Here is a 23,938-nt window from a genome sequence, read left to right as displayed (position 1 = left end):
ACTTTTTACTTTTTTTCAGAATTTATTTATTGAAAAACATATTTATATACAGGATAAAACATATCAGGTATAGATGTAGCACCGGTTTAAATATTTGGTTCTGTTTTTTAGAACAATAGGCCATTCATTAAAAACATTCATAAAAAGACATGAAAAGTTACTAATAAAACTGTAACAAAGAAAAATAAATATATACAATGTTTATGAATATGGCACAGTCAAATACAGGACATCACATGGTTGAAGCATAGATACCTCCATGGTTGAAGTAACTCAGGAAGAACTATAAGAAGACTCACAGTTGCAAGACGGAGATAGAGTGATCTTGCAAAAGATAGAGGGCCCTGCACATTTCAATCTCGCAGAAAGCGTAGGACATACCATGGATTCTTTAATCCATGGACATACATAGTGGAAAAGAAGGAAAAGTGATAATGCTCCAGTTAAACCTAATCTATTCCATCAGACTGATGCACTGTTCAAGAAGTGGAAAGTGAGAAACAACAATTATGTTGCTCAATTTTGGAGATGCCACAGATTCCTCCGATGAAGGTTTAATTCTTAACAGAAATGCACCACCAACTAACTTGTTCGCATAATTTGGTACTTAACCCAGATTACACATGGCTTACTCTTCTGAGACGGCAGTTGATCATGACAAAGAAAAACATTATTATTCAAATCAGATCAAAATAACATTTATTTCCAAATATTATGGGAGGCGTCACCAAGAAAGTAAATTCTTGTGTCAGGAATGCCCAAAAAACACAGACAAAAACAAACAATGACATATATATATTTATATAAACACATGAATATTATATATATATCATTAATGTTCTGTGCCTGATTTGTTTATATATATATATATATATATATAAAATCACAGCAACAAATCAGGTGAACTGTACTACTTCTACAACGCAACCAACGAAAATAGCGATGTCAATAAACAGCACTCACAGGTACCTGAATGACAAAACACAAAGCATGTCCACACTTAGGTACCTAACTAGAATAAAGAACCTTCCAAGTGTGCTGCCCTATTTATTTATTCAGGTTTAAAAGAAACTTATTGCAATTTGGTAGCCGAAGCTAAAATGAGTTGCATTACAAAGTTTAAAAAAACAAAAAAATACTGAATTTACAAGAAAAACATGACAATTGCTAAATGAACCTATGATTCGTTAGGATGACCTACGACACAGAATATACAGTTTAATCTTGAGAATGTACCACCGATGTATACACTACCAGTAGAGAACAGTACAACATTGTTTGGGATGCCTGCAGAATTTAAGCAACTTACAGCATTAAATCAAACACTCAGTTACGACTATGGCCAAAGTTTTAGCCTACAGTAATGAACAGCATTTTTAAAGAACAATTGCATGAGTAAATATAATAACATATAACAGTACAATTATCTTCTTTTTGTTAACTTTACAACTATTCCAGCAGATGGACGTAGAATAACTTCTCCATGTATCTTGAGGTCGTCAAACTCCTGAACAGATTCAGCATTGAATCTTCGGAATATTTGTGCAAGGATTACTTTCTCCTCAAAGACTGCAAAACGTTGACCTGAAAAATATTACAATCAGTTTACGCAAATGATGATCATAGAAGAATACATATAATTTGATTTTCATCATTATTTTATAGCGTTAATCACTGCCGGTGCTAATTGTGTAAATAGGGAGTTTTCGCAACCTTACGAATACGATAACGAAAACGGATACATCACACATTTGTGAAACTTTTGAGCTGATCCCCATTTCATATTTGTAAAGCGTATTCGTGTTGACAAATATCACCAGTCATATTTGTAACTACAAAACGAGTATAGTTTCTGATCTATTTTACACATTTAGCATTTGAATCAGGAATGATTCATGACTATAATATAATTATACTTTTATTGAAAGTAATTTACTAAAGTAATTTACTAAAATGCCAGGTCAATTTTGATAAATAGCAGTTTTTAAAGTCCTCACTCGCTTTGATGTTACGCTAGGCCTTGGCAGCCAAGCACCAAGCAACACGTACCTGCGCTTCGCTCAAATTTACCGCAGTCATATTTTGGACGGCGCCCTTAATATTTCATTTCCATGCGAAACAGATTTTACTGACTTACGAAAAACGAATACGTGTGCGTGACGTATCCGTTTTCGTTATCGTATTCGTAAGATTGCGAAAACTCCCTAATACCTCAAAATGTAACATCATCACAAATGGAGCTCCCTCTCTACACAAAACTAATTGGGAACATTCAATTGAGACTATGCAACATTTGGGTATTTAGCCTTGGATTTAGCGGGGATTTTAAGACAGAGGGTACTCTGCTAAGTCTCACAAATGTACCTATGCAATTCCTTGGTCCGGCAGAGAATGGCACGTAAGCAAATGGATGTCTGTCAACACAGTTTTCCGGTAGGAACCTATCCGGTCTGAACTCTTCAGGTTCTGGGAAAAAGCGTTCATCTCGATGCAAGTTGTAGGCGAGAACAAAGGCTTGCATTCCTTCAGGTATTTTTTTTCCACCTGAAAAAAAGAACCGCAGCATTTAGAAATCAAGCAAGTTAATTAAGTTATATTTTGTTTGCATGGCGAAATCAATATGTTATATAAAGTTTGCAGTACATACATAACTTTTGAAAAGAAAGGTTTCTTGACATGTTATATAATAATTAATATACCTTTTATAATAACTAAAAAACATAGGTATAATATCACAATATATTACTGACCAATTGATATAGATTCTTCTATAGTACGTCCAAATATGGGAACAGAAGGGTACATACGAAGTGTTTCTTTGATAACACAGTCAAGATATTTGAGTTCTTTAAAGTCATCTGTGGTGACTGGTCGATTACTATCTCCTATCAAACAAGATGTACAGTTAATGAATGACTATTTCGTTATTATTAAAAGGGAACTTTGCATCAAAACGAACGATTTGTTTAAGGATGACGATGGTATTTGACACACTAACTGCAATAAACAATTTCACTATAAATTGTTTAGCCATTGTCACACAAAAAGTATGCATTAACATTAACAGTGGCGCTTTGCATCATAAAGTGTAACAAACAAGATCCTTTCACTACTTACCAAATACTTGATCCAATTCCTCTTGCAGACGTTTCTGTGCTTTTGGATTCCTGCCGAGCAAATACACAGCCCAGTTTGAAGCTGCTGCGGTTGTGTCATGGCCCTGGTTTCCACAATCATATATTTTAATGTTTAAAATAAATAAAATATCTGCTTGCTTGTTTCAATTAAACCATTGAATACATTTGTGTGAGACGTTTGGTTGAGTCGAGAGGCCAAGCAGTTAAGGAAGGGATACAACAATGTCGACCATAGTTTGGTCTTCTTGGATGAGGAAAAATTAATTTTACTCCTGACGTTTTTAGTATTTTAGTTAGTATGTTAAATTAAATATGTATGGTAATTAGTCTTAATAAGTATTAAGTGCTACTGAAACAAAGTATTCTATGTTATAAATATATACAGTACTGTACCTCAAACATGAAAGTATCCACTTCTTCACGTATGTCATCGATGGTAAAACTTGGATTTTCATTTTGCATGTACAAAAGCAAGTCTAGAAATGCAAGTCTTTTTCTTTTGCCAATAGTTTGTGGTTCTTCTGACGCCACAGCACCTTGATCTTTCTGTTGTTTAAGCTGTTCCTTTAGTTCTGACCCATGTTTGTTAATAATCTGGGATTTTTGTTTAAAAATAAAAATGCTAGTTCCTTAAGGTGTTCTCTTAATAGTTTTAAAGGATACTTATATACGTGGAGGATACCCCGTGGACACTACTTTTATGAAGACACCTTCCTGAAGAGGACAAAATATGTTTTAAACTACAGCGAAGGTGGACAGCACTTCTTAGGGTCTCAAAAGTGTCAGACTCTTCTTAATGGAGGATACCCCGTGGACACTACTTTTATGAGGACACCTTCCTGAAGAGGACAAAATATGTTTTAAACTACAGCCAAGGTGGACAGCACTTCGTGGGGTCTCAAAAGTGTCAGACTCCTCTTAATGGAGGATACCCCGTGGACACTACTTTTATGAGGACACCTTCCTGAAGAGGACAAAATATGTTTTAAACTACAGCCAAGGTGGATAGCACTTCGTAGGGTCTCAAAAGTGTCAGACTCCTCTTAATGGAGGATACCCCATGGACACTACTTTTATGAGGACACTTTCCCGAAGAGGACAAAATATGTTTTAAACTACAGCCAAGGTGGACAGCACTTCGTAGGGTCTCAAAAGTGTCAGACTCCTCTTAATGGAGGATACCCCATGGACACTACTTTTATGAGGACACTTTCCCGAAGAGGACAAAATATGTTTCAAACTACAGCCAAGGTGGACATCAGTTTTATGGGTCTCAAAGGTGTCCTCTTATAGTTTCAGAGGATACCCCGTGGACACTGCTTTTAAGAGGACATTTTCCTGAAGACTGACCAAATATGTTTAGCCTCCAGCCAAGCTGGACATTCGTTGGGTCTATAAAGTGTCTTCTTACTTGCTTTTATCATACCTTGAGTGTCATGTCATGGAGAATATGTAAACTTTCTGAAAACTGTTTTCCTGATGACAAACGAAAGTAGATGAAGTCTGGCCAAAGCCATACAGATTTCTGTCTCTCATGAAGTAACTCGGACATCCTGTGTAACACAAGCCCAAATAAAAAATTATTATTAATAGAAAAATAATGCTTAAAATATAATGCTTAAAAAAGAATGATGTTTCGACTCCATAATGGTGTTATTATCAAGTTCAATAAACAGCGTTATTTTTCTATTAATTATTTACATATTGTACCCTCATTTGTAATTATAAAAACAAGACATAAATTATTATATTACAATATATTATTATTATTAATAAATAATAGCCTGTCAAAAATAGAGTGATATGAAAATGTTAACATTTTGGTTTTCAAAAAGAGGAGGGGGAATATTATTATTCAACCCTATCATCTCCATTGGACCTGCATGCACCGGATTAATAACTTACTTTAACACTGCTTGGACATACTCATTCTGAATGTCACATTGTGCATGTACAGACTCTCCCATAGCCGTCTCTGTAAAGTGAAAATGAATCAATTCTATCTCTTTATCTTCATTTCCTTACCAAGGAATTGAGTAACATATAGGTCAATGGGATTGCTTAAAACACCTAAATCTACACTATCAAACATTATGTGACTAAAAATGATACGCCCATATATGGACATAATGATGTCATATCACTACCATATTTGGGCATATCACTACCATATTTTGGCACATCAAACTTTTTTTGTCAAACAGTTTGATAGTTTAGACTGAGCTTTACAGGGTTCAGCATATCAAATACAATATAAAATAACTTGAAGGTTTTATTCAATGCATGAATTGAATTTACTAAAAATAAAACATAGCCAATAGTTCTTACCGCATATAATATCCAGCACACATGCTGTCATTAAGAAGACAATATTAAATGGCTTGTCGTCAGCTTTTTTCTCTAAATTTTGGACAAGAATTTCTGCTTGCTCGTTAAAAACTTGCATAAAATCATTCAAAATTTTGAAGTGAAACGTCGGCGTTAACATTTTCCGTCGTGTGTGCCATTTTGACCCAGTGCTAAAGAGGTGTAGAAAACAAATATTCACAAAAAGAAAATGTCTGCTTTTCTCAGATACAATAGTTGCAATAAGAATTTTTTTTTACCATATAAAAAGTTCCATACAAATATATATTCTGTCTACACTATCAAACTAGTTTGACAAAAAAGTGTGATATGCCCAAATATGGTAGTGATATGCTTAAATATGGTAGTGATATAACATTATCATGTCCACATATGGGCACATCACAGTTTTTTTGTCATATAAACTTTGATAGTGTAGACAGAGCTTTAGATTTTTACTTTTGTATTAACTGTATAGGACCAAGTATAGTCCCAGGGGGGGGGGGGGGGCTGGCAAAATTATAGAATGGGATTATGCTCATTTATTAATTATACAGTATTAAAAAAAACTCTAATTTACACACACCTGGTAAGTAGACCTGTACCAAGCCAAGGGTGAAAAAATGTATAAATATACGATTTTTTTAGATTCTTGCTGTTTTTAAGTATTTCCTAAAAAGTGAAGAATAAACATTAAATAATTATCTTAATAATGGATGTTAAAAAGTGTTATGTTGTAATTGAAAAACTAACATAAACAAATAATATATTAAAGATGTATTGTCTTTTTTTGAATATCTCATTTTATCCACTTTTGCCATAAATTAGATCGAAAAAAAAAAGTCAACTGGGCTGGCAGCCAATGGATTTTTGGTTGAATTTAACCATTATTTTGTCATTTTATAAGTAAAAACATTTTTTTGTTTCATCTTTTTTTTTACAAAATTGATTAACTTTATTAAAACTACAAATCTACATATTTCAAGCTTAATTTAATTAATCTTAGTTTTTCATGTTTTTGGCTGACAATACATCTTTAAGAGGCTATTGATATTTCTAATATTCAATTTTTCTATTGGCACTAATTTGTTTTGAGATTCCTGCTAAAGTAAATTCATAGTCCTGTAGCTGTAGTTGTTTTGAACAATCTCTTTAGTTTTTTTTTCACTCCACATTTTATCTATATCCTTGTCTTATTGTATATAATCTTATCTTAAATTGATTTGAAGGAAGTAATGTTGAATTGATTAATATTAACCAATCAGATGCCATGAATTAAAAAGTGTGGTTTATAAACTACAATAAATATATAAATCCAAAGGCAAAATACTGAAAAATGACAATGATGCTGTGGGTATCAATGGCTGGATCTCAATGGAGATACAAAAACGATAAAGTAAAACAGCCAGAAAAGTTAGCAGAGCTTTCGGGCAACACTACTGTAGCCCTTCATCATTGCAAGTGAAGGTAATTGAGACAAAGATAGATAGATAAATCAGGCAAGTGCTGCCTGAGTGGACAGGAATAAAAGAAATAAAAGAAAAGAGGCACAAGGCTGGTAAATAGAGAATGGAGATAGTATTGAGTAGGAAACAAAGAAGATACAGTAGCTTGGTAGATATAAACAATTTTGGAATAAAACTAAAAAGCAGCCCTAAATGGTGGTTAATATTGAAGGTAGTCAATGGAGTAATTTTACCAATCTGGGAGTATGTTCCTAAAGTCCAAAAGGTTTTGTGGCTTAAAGTAGTAAAGTAACCTACCTATTATTACATTGAGAAATTAAAATGTCAAGCTATCAAAAAAAAAAACTAATACAGTGGCGTAACAGCTTTGATCGCTCCCTGGATTAATAAGGGGCCCACAGCATGAGCAGTCCCAATGTAACCATCCAGCGTCGGAGGACCCCAGGAGCCTTTGTCGCTTGAGTTACTCCAGTGCTAATGTATACATATAACCTACCTCAGCATCTTCTGCTTTATACACTACTATAAATGGCACAATCCCAAGCCATATTCGAAACAACCCATAGTCTTTGAAATCTTCTGTACACCATTTTCGAACTTGGTTAAATAAATCTACAACAAAAAGAACTTGCTATTAGTATTAGACCTAAAAAGAAATTAATTGTTAAATGTTAGTTGTCAAGTTTTAGATTTTGAATGAATTTATTTATGAAGGCCAAATTAAACAATCTATCAGATCTAGTGAATAAATTAAAGCCATCTATGCTTAAGCATCCTACCTTATAACCTATATGACCACTTAATTTTAACCAAGTCGTGAATGGCAGTGACCATGAATTCCAAAAAAACCTCACCATTGTTTTGTCTTTTTACGTGCCAGCAGCGATCGTCGCCTACTCCCTTCCTTTCATTAGCAACATGTTTTGTTAAATTTAATTAAATGATGCAATATTCCACTCGTATACATTGAAAATATTTCAAAATTATTAATAATTAATAAGACACTTACTGAAAAATGCGCCTTAACGGTCAGCTGCTGTTCTTTGGAACAACGCCCTTCCAAACTCAATCAGGAAACTCAAATCCCAGGTTTTTAATTTTCGATTTCAATCATCAATAATTAATTTTTGTGCTTCTTACATTTTCTGTTGATTTGTCAGCGCTTCATTAAAGACTAGCCTAGAGGCGCCCTACATTTTGCGCTATATTAATTGAATATTATTATTATTTTTATTCAATCATACATTACTGATGCATTTCAATTCAATCATGGAGAATTTACTTAGCTACGACTCCCTCATATCAAAAGGCCTAGAGATCACGCCTACTAGGCATAGTCTAGTAGCTTATATAGGCCTCTAACCCAATAAATATGAATATGATATATAGATAGGCCTACAATTCAATACATACAAGGCCTCCTACGAGGCTATAGACTAATATTAAATAATATTATTAGTAGGCCTAGGCCTAGCGGTTTACAGCCGAAACGGCCGCCGACTGAAACGGCCGCCAATTAAAACGCAATTGAATGTATGAGACGCCGCGTGTGCCGTTTGTCATACAACGTGTAATCAAAACGACGTGTGGTGTAATACAATTGTTTTACTTTTTTTCAGATTGAAATGACTTTATCTTTAGACGTATGTGACTTAATAAATATTAACAGATAGGCCTAGTAGGCCTAGATGTTTTTAATTATTTATGTATTATTATGTTTATCGTATAATAATGAATGTTGTGTAAACATAGTTGGGTTTTTTATATATTTTTTAAATGTAAAAGTAAAAGTGTAAGGAAAAGAATTAAAATTGGACAAAATACAGTATTTGTTTGGGTAACCCTTCCAGCTGAACCCGCAGGCCAGCTGATATTCAGGGGCCCTCTTGAAAATGACAAAATATATAAAACTATACTTAACTAATACGAATCTACTAGATACATTTAAATTTAAAACTATTATATAAAAAAATAATTATCCAAAAAAAATTCAATTAAACAATTACGATAAAATGTTTTTTTTTAAATTAAATTTAAACGAGTTAATATTGGTACATTCTTTCAAAACAGAAGGTAATACATTATATAAAATACAAGCAGAATAAATAAAAGAGCGCCGGAAACATTCCAATTTAACTTTGGGTACCAGCAAGTCTCCCCTGGAAGCAGCCCTAGTCCTCATAGAGTGTATCGGAACAGTGGAAAATCGTTGGGTGATGTATCGAGGGGTGATGTATCGAGGGGCAATATTGTTCATGGCTTTAAAAGCTAGGCAGCCTACCTGGTACTGCACCCTCTGTGACACATTCATGATGTGGAGAGATGTTAGAAGAATGTGAGTGCTGGTGCGAGGCGGAGCTTGAAGAACAACACGCATAGCGCGATTTTGAAGTTTTTGAATCTTATTAATGTATAATATTTTATTAATTTTTATTTATAATTTATTAATGCAAAATATTGCTTGGTTTCATTTATTTGTTCCTCCATCGTGGTTTCATAGGCTTTACTACTGTACGTTTATAATACTGCATTGGCTTGTTGTAGCTGCGGCGGTATTGGCGTCCCATAATAGAAAATGTTGGCGGCCGTTTCAATCGGCGGCCGTTTCGGTCACACACCGGCCTAGCCTATATTTATTAGGCCTAGGCCTGCCCTACTAGGCTTGCCCTACTTACTTACTCACCGTGTGGATCTCTTTCAAGACTTAGGGCATTGCCGACCAATGGATACGCTTTAGGTCCAGGAAATTTGCTAACATGTTGCCATGTTTTAAATAGAGGTTGTAAAAGGAATAAACTTCCGATAATGAAACAGAATATTAAACTTATTGAAACAATACCAAGTCCCAACATCTCGTCTGCTGCTGCTGTATGTTGATGTTGTTGTACAGATATGCATGAATGGCCGCGCTTGCTTTTTGTGTGTAAAATATTTTCCCAGGCACGTCCATAATAATAACAAAGTAAAATCCAGGTACGCGCCTCTTGTTTCTAACCCTTTTCAATAGTCGAAGGCCAAGTCTAATTGAAAAATACTGAATAGCTTCGTCCATTAATTTATCATAATAAAAAACAATAGAAATAAAAAGATTGGCAGATATTAGTACGATAAAAAACAAATTAAAATATAGACTCACACAATTGATAAAACGGCTTAAAAAGTTGTTATAATTTATAATTTATAATATAATTTATTAGTATTTTATCGATGGTAAGATGGATGCCATTTGCAACAAAGACATATTTTGTTCTGTTTGTCTATTGGAACTAAAATCAACCTTGGGTTTTTGAAACAGCTAGACCAAAACGACCATTGCAGTAACACGTGTTATGTAAATTGTTACGTTCGAACGGGCTCTAGCATATTACTGAATTATGCTTAGCATATTTTTTTTCATAATTTCTATATCATCAAAGTTGATATATTAAACAAGAAATATTTCTTACAAAAATGCTGCTCGACATTTTAAAATTAATCATTGTTCTTTCTTCAGATATATTTATGATTAATTATAATCGCAAAAATACATACAAATCAAAGATAGTTCTTTAATTATGATTTACATGCCCATTTAAAAATGGTCAATTTTTAAATTTAATGTGCTCTGTGTGTGTGTGTGACCTCAACCTGTTGGCATGCAACTGAATACCCTCGAGAGACAACGTAACTTCACGAAAATTCTTCCCAGTCTGTTGATTCGCGTCAACCAATCAAAGGGCGAGAATCCAAAATAGTTTAACCGCCGTGAGCATGACTCATAGACTTTCTTTTCCCAGACGTTTTTTGGGGTCCAGCAGCTGGGATCTATAAATTATAGTCGAGTTTACAAAGTTGCAAAGCTGTCGGCCTTAGATACTATAACTGCTGCTTGCTTTAGCTTATGAATGATTAGTCCTCATGGGACATAGCTGGCTAGAGCATGCAGCATCGTAAAAATGTATCTATGTTTGTTATAATCAAGGTACTACTGTATAAATTTATACAAAAGAAAACAAAATATATATATTGAATAAATTGACTATGCTAAAACATATTAATTAAAAGTTAGCCGAGCTCACGAAAGAACAACAATTCTAGCACAGTGATGATTCACTTTGGTTGGTTAGGGTAGCATCACAATTTAATATTTCTGTAGAGCTTTAAGAAAAAAATCATTTTCTTTCCTCCACTTTCTTTTTAAATCAAATTAATATTATAAAATTATAGGTGGCGTTCTTTTTTGGTGAAAATTAATATCAAAGACTAGATGTAAACAAAGTATAGTATAAAAGGGAAATCACAAGGGAAGTCACAACGGAACGGAGACCTATGACACCCAACAGATTGGTTCAATTTAACGTCTACAATTTACTACTTTTTAAGGCGTAACTAATTTAAAATGTTTACTAGAATAAATCTAAATAACACTATTTGCATCAAATGTATTTCAAATATGTATTTATCAAGTTTTAGAGTTCATAGAATAGCTGCAATAATGAGCACCGGAGTTAGGCCTTTACCGGGAGCAAGGAACCGGTTGGCCGCGCCGACTGCGAGTCTGTCCAGTTCTGTACAACAGACCAATGACGGGCCTAGCACTTCCCCCAAAAGAAACCAAGATCGGACAAAATTTTCAGGCTTTAAGGTTATTGATGGTGAAATAGATCAATCGAACAGCTCTTTTGTAAAGAATAGAGAAAATAGCAATATGCTAGAAGAATCGTATCGTAACATTTTGTCTGTGGTTTATGGAGGAGGTGGAGCAAGAGGAATGAAACAACACACTGAAGTAAATAAGAAGATGTTTGTTAGAGACAGGTTAAGATGTTTATTAGATGATGAGGACTTTCTTGAACTTTCACCTTTAGCTGGACAAGGAATGATCTATGGAGATATACCAGCTTCCGGAATGGTCAATGGTATTTTTTCAGCTAATAATTACTTTTTTATTAGGCATGACAGGCGATGCAAGAAAAAGATGTAATTTTTAGGTTTTTTTTAGGTATGGTCATTATAGTGTGATGACTATCGACATCATGATTGTTTCTTTTTTCTTTCATCACAGCCAACTGTGTGTCTAAGGTTGAGCATGCCCATAGGAAGCTTTACACTGAATGGGTCAACCATGGCAAAAAAAAAAAACCAAAACTAATTAAACACACAAGATTTGAAGCTGAGCATGCAATAGTATTGAAATAGGAGTGCACAACCCATATGATATAAAGTCAATCAATGAGATAGCAAGGATACAGTACATTATTAGGAATGATAAAAAAAATTTTTTTTCAAATTTCAGTAATTGCCAAAATAAATGGACACTGGTGTGTAGTGAACGCAAATGATGCAACTGTAAAAGGAGGAACTGTTTACCCAATTGGAGTCAAGAAGCAACTACGCACACAAGAGATTGCACTGCACAATAGACTGCCTTCAGTTTATGTTGTTGACAGTGGAGGTGCATTTCTACCTCTTCAGGTATAGTAAAAGGAAATTCTATTAAAATCTATTATAGTTTTATGTATCAAAGGATATTGTTAACTAGATTTAAAAAAAAAAAACAAAATATACCATTTGATATTGATAATTGTACACATTTTTATATTATTCATATATTTTCTTAGATCGTGTGTTCATTAACAAAAGTTTGTTATACCCACATGGGGTACTGTAACAAAATGACCATTTATACTGGAAATATTCATATATATTGGACCCTCTATGTTTGTTTCTTTACTAAAAAAAAACCAAGTTATTTGAAATTTAAAATTGTCTTATTTCTAGGATGAAATATTTCCAGATAAAGAACATGGAGGAAAGACCTTTTATAATGAAGCTGTTATGTCATCATTAAAAATTCCACAGGTATTTTATGTAGATTTGCATTTGGATACATTTTCTTTTGTTTACTCTTTCACACCAACATATTATACAAGTTCATTCATTTTAAAAGAGGAAAGTAAGTGCCCCTCTAGATCTGTCCCTAAAATGAAAACAGAGAAAAAGAAGAAAAAAAAATCATAATTAAAAAATGCATCAACAATGCATTGGAATGGTTAATAATGAATGAAAATATTTATTTTTCTTTTTGAAAATATTTTTTTGTTTTTTAAAGATGTATTGTCCCTTGAAAAAAAAATATTCTAAATTTAAATTGGCTATATCAAAATAATATTAAAGTTCGTGCCAAAAACAACAAGTTTATGTAATTAATAAGTAAATTAATTTGATTACATTTCGTCTGGAAAATTGTCGCGGGCGAAAGTAAACAAAGATTTCAAACCACGAGTATGCATGATACTAATTAGGATTTTTTACAACTTGTCACGGTTGAGAAGGTGTTTTCAAACAGATCGCGAGGAAAGTATAGGATTAATATACATACACAGTAGCCAAACAAGCAAAGAAAACTTAGAGGTCAAAGTAATTTTTTGAACAAAAAACGTCAGTATTTCAGTTAATTTTTTTTTTTTTCGACTAATTATGATACTTCATAACTTTTTTTTTGGAATTAGTCAAAGCAACAATACATCTTAAAAAAATGTAGTATTTGGTAGTGTTTGTTTGTGTTTATTACTGTATATGATTTAGTGTTTAGATGAACTGTATAGTAATCTATTAAATGAAAGCTCATAAATTATTCTATCCATTATCCAACATGAACATTTTAAGATGCAGCTATTATATTACAAAATGTGCATATTTTATTACTTTTTTTTTCAATTTCATTCACAATTGCATTCAGTATGTTGGGTTATTTATAACATTCAATAACAATATGCTATCCATATGCTACCAAAATATGCACATTTTTCTATTATTTTTGTTAATGAAAAAATATTACTGGTAGTTTATTTATTTTGAATATTTATTAATGACCCCTGTGACTTGTTAGTGTTATTTTATCGCGACACTTTTAATTCAACAGAAAACAAATAAACTGAATAAGACTTTCTATGTTTTAAATTAAAACACACAATTTTGGTAAAAATACACATTTTTGTGTCTTTTACATAGGTGGCAATAGTCTGTGGTTCATGCACTGCTGGTGGAGCGTATGTACCTTGTATGGCTGATGAAACAGTAATGGTACATCGTATCGGTACAATCTTTTTAGGAGGGCCACCTCTTGTATATGCTGCCATTGGTGAGAAAGTGACTTCCGAAGACCTTGGTGGCGCCACTGTACATTGCACGTAAGGGGTGTTTTCACAACATTAGACGCTTTATAAATATAGGATACAGTATTATTATTATTACTATTATAACAAAATTGATTAACTTTCAGTGTTAGTGGTGTTGCAGACCATTTTGCAGAGACTGAAATAGAAGCCTTTGAAATGGGAAGGAATATTGTGGATACCTTGAATGAGCCATATCCTGACGAGCCTACCGAGTTCACAGAACCAATGTACTCTACGGATGACCTAGCTGGCCTAGCACCACGTCATAGTTTGGACTTGGATTACAATCCTTACAAAGTTAATACAATTTTCATATCCATTCAATGAATAATATTTTGGGGGAATTTGTGTTTATTCTAATAGATTGCATGTCCTTTTATTTTCACCTTTTTTGTTTTGTTTTGTTTTATATTTATACTGGGTAACTTTTGGGCCCTTTGATTGTTTTCCTTTCTTTTGAATTGTTTTCCTTTAATATTTTACTAAATAACTCCTTACATGGCACCATACTTGGATTATTTCAACAATAAAAATATTAAAATAGTACAGATTTTTAGAGGTTATTAAAAAAGTCGCGAATGAGTTAAGCACAAACAATATGCTTCTAAATTAAAAAATTCTGAGTTTGTGTATAAAGATTTCAGTTAACCAAAATGTTTATTTGTTTTTTTTTCTTCTATGAATAGATTCTAGCAAGAATAGTGGATGGGAGTAGATTTCAAGAGTTTAAACAAAAGTTTGGCATTTCTTTGGTCACTGGATTTGCCACTATTAAAGGGTATGTAATAGTTAAGGGAGTTAATAATAGTGTGATTTCGTTTTATCGCTATTGCCATGATTTTTACGGTATTTGTTCATGTTTTAAGAGTTTATTTGTGTGCCAGGCACAGCAATTCAAACATGTTACTTCTCTGATAGTATATCATTTAAATGACATCATTAAACATATATTCATGAGCCCATGTGGCTACATCTAATAATTCACTTTGTTTCAAAACATTGCCAAATGTTACAAATACTGTAGCCTAACACGTTGACAATCTTTCATAAATAAACAAATGAAACCTAATATGGCCGACAATGTCAATTAGTCTTGTATTCATCTGAATGATGACTGTTTAAAGCACCTTTGGCTGGTCCCAACATTGACCAAGGGCTTCTCTCGTCAAGTGCCAACCTTAACCAGAGGAGAGGCATAAGCCAATATGTCTGATGCAGATACTAGATGCAGGGGCTGCTATAAGAGTCAGCAGCGCTGATTTCAAATGCCTAATGGGACCCCAGCTCCATATACAGCACCCGATATTCCCAGATGGTCTCCCATCAAAGCTCTAACCGACCCCAACGTTGCTTAACAACAATCTAACAAGAACCGGTGTTTCAACATGATAAGGTCTAATAGTGTACATGATATATATGAGTTTTCTCTCTTATATTTCAAGAACATTGGTGGGGATAGTTGCAAATAACGGGCATTTAAGCTATGAGGGTGCTCTCAAAGGAGCGCATTTTGTTGAAATCTGCAGTCAGCGAAACATACCAATCATATTTTTACAAAACACGCTTCCTGAGGATCCAGATATTGATGGAAAACTGGACAGCGAAGCTCTCGGTGATCTGCTCCGGGCACGAGCAAAGATGGTTGCAGTTGTAGCGTGCACGTCAGTGCCAAAGATATCAGTTGTTGTTGGTGGCTGTTTTGGACCAAGCAGCTTTGCTATGGTATGCTATGATTGTTTCAAATTGTTTTCTATTTTTATGTTAAAGTGAAGTAATGTGGCTAAATGGGTATAGATATGCGATTGGAAATGTTTTATTGTATAAGCATAAAGATAACTATGTTAACATTCTGAAATCACTTTCTGTTTTATATCAATTTTTGCTTGTAGTGTGGAAGATCTTTTGATCCAAGATTTCATTTTCTCTGGCCGAATGCACAGATAGGTCTAGCAAATCAAAATGATGTTACTAGTGCTATACTACAGGTGAGATTTTAATCAGAAATGTAAACTAGTCTTCAATTAAATTAATATCTATATATGGGCATGTAGAAGTGCTTAAAACAAGTTAATAGGCTTTGTATAGAATTAATGACAAAAAGTTGTTTTTGTAAGAATACATTTTTTTTTTCAATTTTACATTACAATTTGCATTATATGATTACCAAGTCCAGCGTGTAACAAAAATGCCTGTAAATGTTTTACACACCAACAAGAGTGATAGTTCATTAACAACCCCAAATTCAGAAAGAAGTCATGGTTTGTAAGCCTGTAAATAATGCAAGGTCCCACTAAACTATCAGAAAATAAAATTACATTATTATTCATTACAATCATGATTTGTCAAAATATTATTAAACATTTCTTTTCTTTTTCTAGGAAAAATTATCCAAAAAAGGAGGTTCAATGTCAAGTGAAGACAGAGAAACATTGTCAAAAGAAACGGCAGGTTTAGTTCATCAAAAGATGTCTGCATTTTATTCTTCGTCTCGATTGTATGATGATGGCATAGTAATTCCAAAGGATACTAGAAACGTAAGTTAAATTAGTAATATTTATTTGATCCGACTGGATATCCTGTTTAGATACCACAGCTGCTTAGGTGATTAACTGACTGGTATTTCAAAATTTACTTTGCCAAGATATTCATGAGTTTAATAAACTTCTTGCATTTAAAATTATTGTTTTTGTTTACAGGTTCTTGGCAAGTGTTTGAACATAATATCTCAACAAAAAGGTGAAAGCAATACAAAGTTTGGAGTACTTCGAATGTAAATTGTTATTCTACATAGATTCTTTACCACACCAAACTGACACATTCTTTACACACTAGCGGATTCACAACTATCTCTTACGGATTCGCAACTATCTCTTCCGGATTCACAACTATCTCTTCTGGATTCACAACTATGTTATTGATAATTGTATTATATTTGAGGGGTATTCTTTTATGGGAAAACAATGGCACTTAATTATCCTGTCTGCTCAATGTTGCGTGTAAATGGTCATAAGGAATAACATAAATTCTATATTTTTATTACCGTTACCGCTCGTCGTAAATTGGCCTTTACTGTATTCTGTCAGAAATTGGCTTTTAGTGAATTAGCTCTATTCTATCCTACAATGCCTTTCGAAATACATAATATTGTAGTCTTAAATATGCTATTATCTACTGTATGGAGAAAATAAAAGACTGATTGAAGAAATATTGATAATTGTATTATATTTGAGGGGTGTTCTTTTATGGGAAAACAATGGCACTTAATTATCCTGTCTGCTCAGTGTTGCGTGTAAATGGTCATAAGGAATAACATAGATTCTATAATTTTATTACCGTTACCGCTCGTCGTAAATTGGCCTTTACTGTATTCTGTCAGAAATTGGCTTTTAGTGAATTAGCTCTATTCTATCCTACAACGCATTTCGAAATTGTTACACGCTTTGGAAAAACAGGAGATTCGTGTGTTATAAGTTCTTTATAATTTTAGCACACAACAAAGGCATTTTCTGTGGGATTTGAAAAACCATTTATTTTGTCATAATAATTGAGTAAATGTAAGATAGAATAATGCAAATAGCACTTTCAATGCAATATAAAAATAAAATTGTAAATATAGGCCGAGTGTGCTGGGAATAGTGTAAAAGATACAGATAAAATGTCATGGTTTAAAAAATCTCTCGGCCAGGATAATGAAAAAGATTTTAAACGAAAAAAAAACATATCTTGAGAATATTTGTACTATTTCAAAGGGTACATAATATTGTAGTCTTAAATATGCTATTATCTACTGTATGGAGAAAATAAAAGACTTTGATTGAAGAAATATTGATAATTGTATTATATTTGAGGGGTGTTCTTTTATGGGAAAAACAATGGCACTTAATTATCCAAGTAAGAATTTATTAATTCATAGACAGGTTATCAAAGAAATTACAATAATCTACAATTTTGTTAATTGAATAATGGTACAGAATTTATATTGTAGCCTTATGGGACACTCAGCTTGAAAAGGATAGGAAGTAAGGTAACGCTGGATTTATATACAGAAAGGTGTTTTTTGGAGTGCATAAGAAAATGAGGTGTCACTAATTGTGGTTGTTTGTCTTCCAAAAAATAAAAGATAAACTCAATTTGAAGCAAATGGATTTATACATAAAAAAACTGAGTAGTTTATTGCATTCAAGGTTACAGCACAATATAATAAAACTACAAAATACTTCCAATGACTTACTTAAAAAGTAATTAAAAAACATTATGACCTAAAACATGCATTAATACCCAAGTAATAAAAGCTGTGGTAATATGGTAATGTATTATGTTGCATGCATAACATTAATATACACTTTTACTTTTAAAATACCCCAGGGGTGGCATCAACATGGGTACCACTATACGCAATGTATTGATACAGTCAGGCTACATTAAACATACTGTTTGACCCTTTTTGAAAATCCTGCCATAACCACTGAAATATGACAGAAAAATGGAATGATTAACAAATTAAAGGTACATTATTGAAATACTATCTTACATTTGGAAGAATATGTTGAATATGATTGAGAAAATAGTATATAATACAGTCTCTTATTGTGAATAAGCACCCTGTTTATACTATTTTCTCTATTTTTATTTGTACAGTACCTGTATTCCCCAACCTTTTGATTCCTAGAGGCTTAATGAAAAGAACATTTATTTATTTTTAAACAATTCTAGATTGATTTAGTAGATTCTGTGCGTAATAAACGGCGTATATTATTTTCATGCAATTTTAATTTCACCGAAATTCATTATTATATTGAATTGAACATAACGAAATGATAATTTTGATTCTAGAACAATTATAGGACACCCATCAGAAAATGTGGTGACGCAAATAGATGATCATGATTATTGGCAGCCATTTTCAAGCCACTGCAGATGTCAGGCCACTCCAAGCTGACTCCTTAAACCCTTTCATTCAGTTTATACAAAATACCTGGTAATTTCATCAAGCGAAAAACCATTGGGTTTTAGAGCTAGTCTAGTTTGTTGCATAATTGTGTCATATTTTCATCCTAGAATCATTGCTTGAATATAACGTCTATATATACTGCACATAATTAGCTTTTACTTTAAGACAATAGGTGAGAGATGTATGCATATAAACCCACTATTTATTCCGATAAATGTTTTGAATTGAATTTATCAATTTTTATTTAAGCGCTTTGTGACAACCTGCTGATTGTTAAAAGCGCTGTATAAAATCGAAAACAATAACATTCCGTTCATTAACATGTTTGTATTGGATTTAAGGTTTGTTATTCGTCTACTGTCCTAAAATGAGAGTTTGGTATTATGGTGACAACACCATGACTGAAAAGGTATAAATAGCATTGAGTTAGTACCACTGAACTATAACCTACATAAAATAATACAAAATCTAGCTATCACATATAAAAAACAATATATTTATACTTTGTTTTACACTAATACTATTTTTGTACTAAACAACTATACATTTCACTCATTATAAAACAACAGTGCATTATAGTGGCAAAATAAGTAAAGTTAAAAGTTTCTTTAAAAAATATTTTCAGTTCTTTCTTTCAAAAATATATGCCACACTGTGGCCTTTCACAATAAGTGCTTTCTTATCATAATTAAAATTAAAAACATATCATAAAATAAGGGCACAACAAGAAATAAATAAACTAAAAATATGATATTTCTGTAGACAGATTAAAATGGCTAAGTTTGAAGTATATATATATAAGTATAACTATGTTTATACGGTGCCTAGCCAAATATCAAATTGTGCCCTGGTATCTAAGCTAGTTACTTCTGTTGAGTATTTACATTACACACAGAACCATACTCAATTTTCATCTGTATACAGTATACCCATAGTATGACCATAAAATATCATAAATTAAGTTTTTTTTTCTATGAAGCAGAAAATTCTGAGTAAAATTCAAAATAAACTAAAACAAACGAAGAGAAAATATCAGAAATTGAGTTTTTTTCTTTCTATCAGAAAATTCTGAGTATAATTCAAATCAAACTGTAATATTTCACAACTGTGTTAATAAGATTATTTATTGATATTAAACTATAAACAAGTTTAGATTGTTAAGTATTTAAAGGCTAGTAAGTTTAAGAAAACTAATAAATTTATACATTTGCTCATAGTGCACTATAATATCTCTATTATTTGCTCAACAAGTTTGTTTTTCCACAAATTGATAAAACCATCAGGCATATAATATGTTTTTAATAATTTCTTTCATTATACTTAAAATTAAAATAAACGTTTATAATAAACAATATTCTTCAGCATTTGGAATGACAAAATCTGCATTGCAACTTGGATTATATTTACTTTTATAGGAAATTAGAAATATTTACATCTATACTTTCAAGATATGCCTATATTTACTACTTTAGCACACAACATGGTACAAAAACCTAGTAGAAAGATATTGCAGAAAAGATTGAAATTAAACTTTTATAATTTCAATCTTCACTGATAATACAAGTTTGTTCTCTCACAGGACTTATATAGAAATATATTTAAAGATGTATTGTCCCCCTGAAAAAATAATGATTAAACATTTTGTTGTTGAATATACCATTTTAATGTCACATAATATTTATCCACTTTGACCAAAAATTAGATCGAAAAAAATGTATTTACCTGAAAAAACCTGTAATTTAAAGCAAAAAATAGTCAAATTGGCTGCCAGCCAATGGATTTTTGGTTGAATTTAACGATTTATTTTGTTATTTTATAAGTGAAAACATTAATTTTTTTCTTTTTTTTTCTACGAAAGTGAAAACTACAAAATAACCTATTCAAAGTCTGATTTAATTAATCTTCATTTTTCATGTTTTTGGGGGACAATACATCTTTAAATTTAGTATATAATTTTCTTTCTATCTTTGCCATAGACATGAACACATGTCAATGATCATGTCATCTACCGTACATTTTCTTTCTATCTTTGCCATAGACATGAACACATGTCAATGATCATGTCATCTACCATACATTTTCTTTAATCTTGTTTTTCTTTCTCTTTATAATATAAGTACAATATCAACTATATCTTTGACTATTTTCTTGATTCATAATTTCAGTAATAAATATCTTTCTGATTATAAATTTGTATTTAATTTAACCATAGTTGTTATTTGTATATCTTTTTGGTTGCCAAGACCATTTTAAATATTAAAGATGTATTGTCCCTTTGACTAATTGCAAAAAAAATTTTTTTTTTTATTTTGAAAAAAAGTGGGTCATTTTGAAGTATCATAATAGTTATTAACTTTCACCAAAAATTAGTCGGAAAAAAAAATTATTTAACCAAAATACAGATGTTTTTTTGTTCAAAAAATAACTTTGACTTCCAGTCAAAGTTTTCAATCAAAACATATCTCATAATGCAACACACTTATTTGGCTACTCTGTATGCATAATCATAAAACTTCCTCGCGATCTGTGTGAAAACACCTTCTCAACCGTGACAAGTTGTAAAAAATCCTAATTAGCATCATGAATAATGCATACTCATGGTTTGAAATCTTTGTTTACTTTCGCTTGCGACGATTTCCCAGATGAAATGTAATCTAATTAATTTACCTGTCAATTACGTAAAATTGTTGTTTTTGGCTCGAATTTTCTACTTAAAGTGAATAACTTTAATATTACTTTGATATGGCCAATTTAAATTTAGAATATTTTTTTTTTCATTTTTTGTGTTTCAAGGGACAATACATCTATAAATTAATGAAAACAATTTAATTCAAAAGATTTTTTTAAAACTTCTTTTAAAAAGTCAAACATACATGCACAGTCGAACATGTCAGATAGAAAACACATAACCATGAATGATCATGATTTTCTTTTTGGCATCTTACATCAAATTGTAGTTATACAAACAATTTGTCATAAAACTATCTACGTTAAACCTAAAATATTTGTGTGCATATTCAGTATATTGCACATGATTAAAGATATATTACCATGTAAAAGATACAAAAAATACTAAATTTCTAATTAAAAGATTACATTTTCTATGAAAGTTTACCAAGCAAATGTAAACTTTCCTAAAGCTATAAAGCATCAACCATATCCTAAAGGCATGTAAAAATTAATAAGAATATGTTACCAATATTAAGGTTGGTATCATATTCTTATGTAACAAATATTATTAATTTAACACATAAAATATATATTTCTTAAAAAATTAGATTTGTCTTTTCATTTCTCTTATATCATCATGTTATATTGGTAATCAAATAACTTCAATCTTTTTTTTATCTCTGTCAATAGCTTTGATTACATGACATTTCTTATATCCTTATCTCTGTATTTAGTTATCGACGGAAAAATTGATTAACTGACCAGTTTGACTGAGAGTACTTTACTTTAGCCATCAAGCCCTCCATATGCAGTAATCCTTTCACTCTTGTACAGCAAGAAGAACAATGGTTACTGAAGCCGTGAGGGTTCCTAGGCCATTTAGTTGCCGGTATTACCCCACCACTCAGCATTCTGATGAGTTATTTCTACCTTGGTTACCTATTGCATACAATGGGTTACTGAAGCCGTGAGGGTTCCTAGGCCATTTAGTTGCCGGTATTACCCCACCACTCAGCATTCTGATGAGTTATTTCTACCTTGGTTACCTATTGCATACAATGGGTTACTGAAGCCGTGAGGGTTCCTAGGCCATTTAGTTGCCGGTATTACCCGACCATTCAGCATTCTGATGAGTCATTTTTTGTTTGGTTGCCAACTGCATACAATGGGTTACTGAAGCCGTGAGGGTTCCTAGGCCATTTAGTTGCCGGTATTACCCCACCACTCAGCATTCTGATGAGTCATTTCTACCTTGGTTACCTATTGCATACAATGGGTTACTGAAGCCGTGAGGGTTCCTAGGCATTCAGTTGCCGGTATACCCCACCACTCAGCATTCTGATGAGTCATTTTTTGTTTGGTTGCCAACTGCATACAATGGGTTACTGAAGCCGTGAGGGTTCCTAGGCCATTTAGTTGCCGGTATTACCCAACCACTCAGCATTCTGATGAGTCATTTCTACCTTGGTTACCTATTGCATACAATGGGTTACTGAAGCCGTGAGGGTTCCTAGGCATTTAGTTGCCGGTATACCCCACCACTCAGCATTCTGATGAGTTATTTCTACCTTGGTTACCTATTGCATACAATGGGTTACTGAAGCCGTGAGGGTTCCTAGGCCATTTAGTTGCCGGTATTACCCCATCACTCAGCATTCTGATGAGTTATTTCTACCTTGGTTACCTATTGCATACAATGGGTTACTGAAGCCGTGAGGGTTCCTAGGCATTTAGTTGCCGGTATTACCCCACCACTCAGCATTCTGATGAGTTATTTCTACCTTGGTTACCTATTGCATACAATGGGTTACTGAAGCCGTGAGGGTTCCTAGGCATTCAGTTGCCGGTATACCCCACCACTCAGCATTCTGATGAGTCATTTTTTGTTTGGTTGCCAACTGCATACAATGGGTTACTGAAGCCGTGAGGGTTTCTAGGCCGTTCAGCTGCTGGTATGGTCTGACTGTACAATGGGTTGGAATACCCACTGTAGTCCTCTACTGATACTTGCCGATTGTGAAATCGTACTCCATCTGAAAAGAGAACATAAAGTAATGTAAATAATTTGTGAAAAGGTTCATCTGGATCTCTTATTAGTAATTTATAGGATTTCCTTTTTTGATGATCCAACAATAAATTGAATAAAATGAAAAACTTATGTTTAATTCTCTAGCTTTCGGTTGACCAGCGAAAGCTAGAGAATGAAAC

The 23,938-nt window shown here is 32.6% G+C and overlaps 3 protein-coding genes across 3 annotated transcripts in view; 1 reads left to right on the top strand and 2 right to left on the bottom strand.

Moving 5' to 3' along the window:
• Window positions 1–69: 69 nt before the first annotated feature.
• LOC140051825 (cytochrome P450 4V2-like) lies at window positions 70–9,932 on the bottom strand. The gene is made up of 11 exons (XM_072097145.1): window positions 9,633–9,932; window positions 7,446–7,561; window positions 6,070–6,155; window positions 5,466–5,656; window positions 5,043–5,112; window positions 4,564–4,690; window positions 3,531–3,731; window positions 3,118–3,220; window positions 2,751–2,885; window positions 2,365–2,544; window positions 70–1,584 (listed from the first exon to the last, which is right to left on the bottom strand). The coding sequence occupies exons 1-11, from the start codon at window positions 9,799–9,801 to the stop codon at window positions 1,424–1,426; spliced, it is 1,539 nt and encodes a 512-aa protein (XP_071953246.1). The 5' UTR covers window positions 9,802–9,932; the 3' UTR covers window positions 70–1,423.
• A 1,288-nt stretch (window positions 9,933–11,220) lies between these two features.
• Window positions 11,221–18,363, top strand: LOC140051043 (biotin-dependent 3-methylcrotonyl-coenzyme A carboxylase beta1 subunit-like). Its single transcript, XM_072096115.1, has 10 exons — window positions 11,221–11,847; window positions 12,225–12,403; window positions 12,710–12,790; window positions 13,943–14,121; window positions 14,214–14,406; window positions 14,796–14,887; window positions 15,552–15,831; window positions 15,999–16,094; window positions 16,488–16,643; window positions 16,806–18,363. Exons 1-10 carry the CDS (start codon window positions 11,328–11,330, stop codon window positions 16,881–16,883), a joined length of 1,854 nt encoding a protein of 617 aa, XP_071952216.1. The 5' UTR covers window positions 11,221–11,327; the 3' UTR covers window positions 16,884–18,363.
• Window positions 18,255–23,938, bottom strand: part of LOC140051949 (phospholipid-transporting ATPase ABCA1-like) — a 54,545-nt gene continuing 48,861 nt past the window's right edge. Inside the window, exon 50 of the mRNA XM_072097304.1 lies at window positions 18,255–23,763. Within this exon, the coding sequence (XP_071953405.1) occupies window positions 23,591–23,763 (173 nt within the window). The 3' untranslated portion in view covers window positions 18,255–23,590. The remainder of the gene's footprint in view (window positions 23,764–23,938) is intronic.

The sequence above is a fragment of the Antedon mediterranea genome, chromosome 6 (genome assembly GCF_964355755.1).
Source record: "Antedon mediterranea chromosome 6, ecAntMedi1.1, whole genome shotgun sequence".
Taxonomy (NCBI): Eukaryota; Metazoa; Echinodermata; class Crinoidea; order Comatulida; family Antedonidae; genus Antedon; species Antedon mediterranea.
Note: the sequence above shows the minus strand (reverse complement) of the source record. Positions and strands in the feature narration are given on the sequence as shown.